Source organism: Panthera onca, chromosome A2 (assembly GCF_046562875.1).
Source record: "Panthera onca isolate mPanOnc1 chromosome A2, mPanOnc1 haplotype 2, whole genome shotgun sequence".
Taxonomy (NCBI): domain Eukaryota; kingdom Metazoa; phylum Chordata; class Mammalia; order Carnivora; family Felidae; genus Panthera; species Panthera onca.
Window position 1 is genome coordinate 157,307,551 of NC_138340.1, and position 7,378 is coordinate 157,314,928.

The window sequence follows — 7,378 nt, forward strand, 5'->3', positions numbered from 1 at the left end:
AAACAAAAGTTTGAAGAGAGGTAGAAAGTTCACCTTTTTGTGTTAAGGATCTTGGATGATCTTAATTCTTTTCCATTCTGTTGCTAATACTTTCTTCATCAACTTTTTCTACATTTAGTTTTTTTTTAATGATTATTTATTTTTGAGAGAGAGAGAAACAGAGCATGAACAGGGGCAGGGGACAGAGAGAGATGGAGATACAGAATCTGAAACAGGCTCCAGGCTCTGATCTTCAGCACAGACCCTGATGCGAGGCTCCAACTCACAAACCGTGAGATCATGACCTGAGCTGAAGTCTGATGCTTAACCTACTGAGCCACCCAGGAGCCCCTATAAATTTAGATTTTTAAATCTGTTTATGTGAGGCTGTTAATTTTGGAGCTTAGATAATACCACGAGGATGTACTAGAATGTCCACCACACTGGCAATGCTCACAGAAGCCCGCTGGACTCTGCACATACACCAGGGGAGTGAACCACATCTGTCCTGTCTCCAGAAGGAGATGTAGGGGCATCTGGAACCAAAAGGGCAGAATTGGTGCTTCCACCAGATTCACATGCAGCTCCAGTCACGGCTTCCTAGATTGGGGCCTTGAAGGCTAAAGTCTGGTTTGGGCTCCAGGAGCACATCATCCAAGCTCAGCAAGCTGGCTTCTCTGGCCTAAGGCTGTAATGAAGATGTGAGAGGCAGAGGGATGGAGGAGAGCCTTCCACAGGGAGAAGGGCAGCAGCGAGGCCCTGGCCTGTGCATTGGGAGTGGTGGCAGCCATTAGCATTGTCATGCAGGAAGCTCCTGGGGGGTTGGGTCAGCCTCCCCTGCCAATGCAGCTGCTGCCAAAGCTCATTAGGTCTGTGTGTGAGCTGTTGCTGAGCCCTTGTCAACATCCTCCCAGTAGTGTCCCTCGCAATGGCAACTGGTCCCTGGTGACTGAGGAATACTGGGGCCCGAGGAATTTGGGATGTCTCTTCACTATGGTCCATCCCTAGCTGGAGGGAGAGCTCTTGAGCAGCTTCAACCTAGAGGAAAGCAGACACATCTCGCTTGTCAGCACTGATTACCATCTGAGAGGCTTCCGCAGCCTGTGGGAGTGTGGCCTTAGCAGGGACAGAGACAGAGACAGAGACAGAAATGAAGTGACTTGTTAGGAACTTGGATCAGGGACATGAAACATGGCTGGTGAAATCTTCTCAAGTATTGTAGCAAATGTGGTAAAGTAATTGTGCTTTGCAGGAACATGAGCCTTGGGTATAATTGTACAATAGGCTCCTCCATCCCAAAGCTTAGTCCTGACATAGAGAGAGACACTTAGGAAAGAAGCTCACAAGTATGGAGTCTTTTGTTAGGTATTGGTAGTGACTAGCAGGTGGTGGTAATATTAATATATTACATTTCCAGACAAGAAAAGATATATTATCAATTGCCTTATATCCTCCTATCTCAATTATTTCTGGAGAGCTTGATTCTCACAATATTATGATTTTCTTTTTTAGTAACAGATGAAGATGTAAGGCAATTAAGGGCTTATTCAAAGACCCTTGACACTCAGAGAATGAACTGGAGGCAAGATTCAGGTGTCCTAATTCATCCCAGGGTTGGTTTTTCTGGAATTGGCCGTGGGGATTGCACTGTGGATTCTTGCCGGGCGGAGGGAATTATATTGTCATGAAAACACTAGTCTTAGCTACAGGGAACAAGAAGTAGCAAGAAGAGAAGAATTTACATGAGACCATAATAAAATATGTCACCAAGTGTGTGTCAGGTTTGCATATGTTTGAGAAACTGAGTTTCAAGGATTGGACTCTGATTAAGTGAAAAGTCTGGTTAACCAAATCAGGCTAGAAGAAGTTCACAGGACCACAAAGAGAATAAAGTAACTGGTCTTTCAGGAGACGAAACCAGTCTTGGAGATACCAGCCACCCAAGCCACCCAGGGATTCTCTGTTTCCATATGTCAGGATGATGCAAATATTCCTGCTCAGGATGGATGCTCTCAGCGCTGACATCGACCAACTCTTCGGTCACAAGTCAGAGAAATCTCTCTCTAAATGAGAGTGTCATTTCTGTGGACAGTTTGACTTGATGAAGGTATGGCCCTGAGTGATTTTGAGCAGCACGAAAGAAACATATCTGCAGGTTGTGGGACTTACCTTCGCGTGTTCTGCTTTTGCATTTGGGACTTTCATTAGTCCCACCCAAGATTGTTTAGCTCCCCAACATACAAGGTCACATAGGTTTCAAGGAAATGGACAGATTTTCTTTATTTAAATTAAAAAAAAATACATGACTGGCTAAAACTGAACTTTCTAAATACTTGTTTTAGATAGATAATACTGGGGCACCTGGGTGGCTCAGTTCATTAAGTGTCTAATTTCATCTCAGGTCATGATCTCACAGTTCGTGAGTTCAAGCTCTCTGCTGTCAGCAAGGAGCCTGCTTAGGATCCTCTGTCTCCCTCTTTGTCTGCCCTTTACCTGCTCATGCTCTGCATCTCTCTCTCTCAAAATAAATAAATAAACATTAAAAATTATTTAAAAAGATAGATAAGTGTGTTTTATTAGGAATCTGAACACTAATCTTTTTTTGTCTTTTTTGTTTTTGTTTTTGTTTTTTTTTTTGCATATCTCTGTCCTGTAGAGAAAGAATTTTGGTTCTACTTGCTATTTATATTAATAATTGGTTATTGGGAGAATACCTTAACTGGGGTCAAAGTTCTATTTTAACAATGAAGAGGTGATGTCTATATCCATGCCTCAGATCTGATCTTCCATATATTTTCAGTGTCATTCCTGATCTCTCCTCCGTCTCTAAGGCTTTTGGTGTTCTATATGATCTAGTTCAAGATCACAATAAGGTTAGGTCATTCATGTTTTAAAAATCCCATTTCGAATAATTACATCTACAAAATTGACAAAGAACAATTTCATCATAAAAGGTATAACGAGCTATTTTTGGAGTTTCAAAGCTTTGTGATGGGGCAACAAGGAGAAAATTTGTAAAATAATATTTCAATGGCACCTTCCTATGATATTGCTTTGTGTTCTATTTGTTATAGTCCCAGTAATTGTCCTACCCTGCACAATTCATAGAACAAAAGAATCCGAAAATGTTTCCTGCATAGTGCTCCTGTCTAAGGAGATGAACTACACTATTACATCATTTTTTGATGCCATGTCTGAGCAGGCAGCATAAATTGATCAGTTTTGGGTTAACAAATCTCCAAACATACATAGGTGTGGTTGGAGGATTGATGAGTATGAGGAAGATATGACCCAAAGGATGTGAAACAGGATTTTGCTATTATTTATTTATTAATTATTATTTATTAAAGGAATAGTAAGTATCTACAGAAAAAGCAGCTAGAGATGAGGTGAACAGTGAGAAGAAAACACAAAATGGTCTTGTACAGGAGGAGGAGCTAACCAGAATGGTTCCTAACTGTGTTCGTTTTTCACACCTGACTTTAAGTAAGAGCTGTGTCCCTAGTCCTTTATGACAAGGATGTGGGCATTTCATTTTTACTGAGAAAAATGGAACAAATAATCTCAAAAGTCTGTCTTACTTATTGATGTCAATGAATAGCACAGTTTGAGGATAGCATGAAATGCCCAAATCCATAGAGTTGAGAAGACTAAGCTGTATTTTTCTAACACAAAATGTTTAGATGTGCAGCACACTGTCTACCAATTATTTCATTGTGCATCTGAGGACAGACTAGGAATCCAGCTCTATTTAGCTGAAAGCTGATCCAAAGGAATGTGGGAATGGTTTCATTGCAGGTGTTAAAATCACCTGATCAACCCATATTTCCTCCTTCATTTGGCTTTTAAAATATAGATACTATTTGGGGGTGCCCGGGTGGCTCCATCAGTTGAGCACCCAATTCCTGATTTCAGCTCAGGTTGTGATTCTTGGGGTCGTGTGATTGAGCCCCATGTTGGACGTGGAGGCTGTTTGACATTCTGTCTTTCCCTTGCCCCCCACCCACATGTATACGCATGTGCACACAGCCTCTTTCTCTAAAAACAAACAAACAAAAATAAGTATAGATGCTATTTCTAGTTTCTTAATCTACCAGGAGTCTAAATGGAGACTTTATGACTGTAGAAAACAGGCATATCTGGATATCAATTATTTTGAATGTAAATTATTTTAAAATCAAGGCAATTGACTTTAGAAATAAATATACTTCTGATGGGTTAAAAATAGTTAGCTGACATATCCATGCAAAGTATTTAAGCATTTGCAGGATACTTTAGTAAAACACTTGGCTCTAAAGCACCCAGATAATAATAAATGCTAAAATTAATAAAAGCAACAATAGAGCAGGTCCTCCTTAATGAGTGTTTGAATACTCCCCCATCTGTGATGTTCTTAATTCTGTAGGCAGTTAGATATCCCAAATATATATGTGCATGGAAGTGGTGTGATTAAATTTGTGTTTTAGGATGATTATTCTAGCATTGAGTGTAGGGTGGACGGGATGTGAAGGAAAGTACATTTGTTTCTCTGTCTCTTCTGGGGAAGAGCTCATGTTGTGATACCTAGTGCTGAATCCTGCTGTAGTCCAACTACCAATAACAGTTTAAAGTTCCTCATAAGTTATCTACACTTGGCCTTAAATCTACTTGTGAGTTATGCAGTGTTATCACACTTCATATGTAAAAGCTTAAGTCTCTAACCCGAATCACATATTTGGTATGTCATAAGAGAAGATTCATATCCAGCTTCTCAAATTCCAGATCTGTGCATGAGACACTAGCCATGTTTGTACTATACATCTGCCACTTCTGAATCTCTGTCTCTCTCTCTCTTGTTGTTGTTTATTCCTTTTATCATGTTTATTGTAGTAGATAATGTAAGGTTGTTCTTGACTTTGAATCATGTTGATCTTTGTTGTCTATCACTTCATCCCCCCATTGTAACCTATAATCCTCTGTTCCCCTGGAAACTGTGGTAAGTTGAAAAGATACATAGCTCCTAAAATTGTACTGCATTATCTCTAGGCCTCCAAGAAATCCCTAAGACTATCTGCTCATTTTGAAGGAATGACTTGTCTCTCCTATGGAGAATGCATATTAGGATCAAACCTATCATTGTGATGCACACATGATCAGAAACATCTGGCTAAGGCTGACAGGTTGTATTCAATATGCATTCTTTTAAGAAGTTATTTTTACGGTTCTTGAATTCAGTAGTTTCTGCTATTTCTGTCTCTTTCTGCAGATTAATAATCCTATGTTTTTTAATGGACACAGATAACCAGACGTGGGTGAAAGAGTTCATTCTCCTTGGTCTGTCCAGTGACTGGGACACACAGGTCTCACTCTTTGTCCTCTTCTTGATCATGTACTTGGTGACAGTGCTGGGGAACTTCCTCATTGTCCTTCTGATCAGACTGGACAGCCGACTCCACACTCCCATGTACTTCTTTCTCACCAACCTCTCCCTTGTTGATGTCTCTTATGCCACAAGCATCGTCCCCCAGATGTTGGTGCATCTTCTAATAGAACATAAAGCAATCCCATTTGGGAGCTGTGCAGCCCAGTTATTTTTCTCCTTGGGCTTGGGTGGGATTGAGTTTGTTCTACTGGCAGTGATGGCCTACGACCGCTATGTGGCTGTGTGCGACCCCCTGCGATACTCGGTCATCATGCATGGAGGGCTCTGTACTAGGTTGGCCATCACATCCTGGGTCAGTGGTTCTCTCAACTCTCTCATGCAGACCATCATCACCTTTCAGCTGCCCATGTGCACAAACAAGTATATTGATCACATATCCTGTGAAATCCTAGCTGTGGTCAGACTGGCCTGTGTGGACACCTCCTCCAATGAGATCGCGATCATGGTTTCTAGCATTGTCTTGCTGATGACACCCTTCTGCCTGGTCCTCTTGTCCTACATCCAGATCATCTCCACCATCCTGAAGATCCAGTCCAGAGAGGGAAGAAAGAAAGCCTTCCACACCTGTGCGTCTCACCTCACAGTGGTCGTCTTGTGCTATGGCATGACCATTTTCACCTACATCCAGCCCCACTCCAGCCCTTCTGTCCTTCAGGAGAAGTTGATTTCTGTCTTCTATGCCATTTTGATGCCCGTGCTGAATCCCATGATTTATAGCACAAGGAATAAGGAGGTGAAGGGTGCTTGGCAGAAACTATTAGGACAGTTATCTGGATTAACGTCAAAACTGGCAACTTGATGAATCCTGAGCATTAGCTAGAGAAAAGAGCTTTGCCTGTGTTTTCTCCCACTTAATTCAGATATGGCAAGCATCACCTGCATTGCCCTGGCAACCAGGAAGGAGATGCTGACACATGTACTTGTGATGCTGGGTAGGAGGCTGGAGGGTGGGTTTGGGTGTGGGCTGTGAGTGTATTTTTATGTCACAGCAGCATGTTCAGTGGAGTTAAGCACTGCAGTAATGGAACTTCCCGCCCTTACTCAATCTCCTTTCATAAGTCCTGGGACATATACATAAATTTGTCCTGGGACAAAGTACATAAATTTGTACTTTGAACAAAAAGTACAATTTGCTGTTTTGATGTGTCACGCTATTTGTATTCATGGACCTAATTGTGGATCTTATTTTGGGCCCCTAATTCTTAATCATCCAAATTTTGTAAAAGGTTTTTATGTTTCCATTGAGAACTAAAGCAGTTTTTATATTTTAGTTTCAAAACAGTACACAGCAGGTATATCCTTCTCCAGTATTGTGTGAGTTGCTGTTCTGAGAAGAGAGATGCTCTCAAGGCTGTTAAGATGTTTTTGTGCTGGAGCTGCTACATGTGCTCACAGCATCTCATCTGTGTGATGAAGGTACCTCAGTGGAGGAGCATCAACTGAAGGTCTTGTTTTACGGTGACTGGCATGTAACCAAAGGTGTTTGTACATGACTAGTGCCAGTCAAGGAAGAGCCATGTTTAGATTACTACTGGATAGCATACAAACAGTTTGAGAGGAATTTTACTGCACATATAAGGAGTACCATAAATGTTAAAACTGTCCAATCTCTGAAAAATCCATAACCTCTTTTTTGAGACTTCAGGAACAATAAGTACATAAAATATTAATTAATGCATAAAATATAAAAGATACAGTTAATCTTAGAAAGGACAGATTGCTGATCCAAAGCCAGTGAAAGGCAAGACAATTTCAATATGTATTTTGGGAATCAGGATAGTTGAGTCAGCTGTGCAGTGTCTTCCTTTATTCTCCGTATTGAACATCTTCTCCCATACCTCCTCCCAGGGCCCTAGCTGATCTTTGTAAACTAGAAAGTGGAATATGTGAGACTGGATTTCCTAAATAAGGAAAAAGAAGGTGGAAGAAATATTCTACAATGGATAAGGAAGGGGAAAGAGGAGAAAGAATGTGATA

At 41.1% G+C, this 7,378-nt stretch overlaps 1 protein-coding gene across 1 annotated transcript; it reads left to right on the forward strand.

Annotated features, from left to right (window-relative positions):
* The first annotated feature begins 5,231 nt into the window (after positions 1 to 5,231).
* LOC132676550 (olfactory receptor-like protein OLF3) lies at positions 5,232 to 6,200 on the forward strand. Its single transcript, XM_060628605.2, has one exon. It carries the CDS (start codon positions 5,247 to 5,249, stop codon positions 6,198 to 6,200), a length of 954 nt encoding a protein of 317 aa, XP_060484588.2. The 5' UTR covers positions 5,232 to 5,246.
* The last annotated feature ends 1,178 nt before the right edge of the window (positions 6,201 to 7,378 follow it).

What these genes read in the sequence shown, in the direction of transcription:
- LOC132676550 (XM_060628605.2), top strand. Translation starts at nt 5,247, where the DNA reads ATGGACACAGATAACCAGACGTGGGTGAAAGAGTTCATTCTCCTTGGT.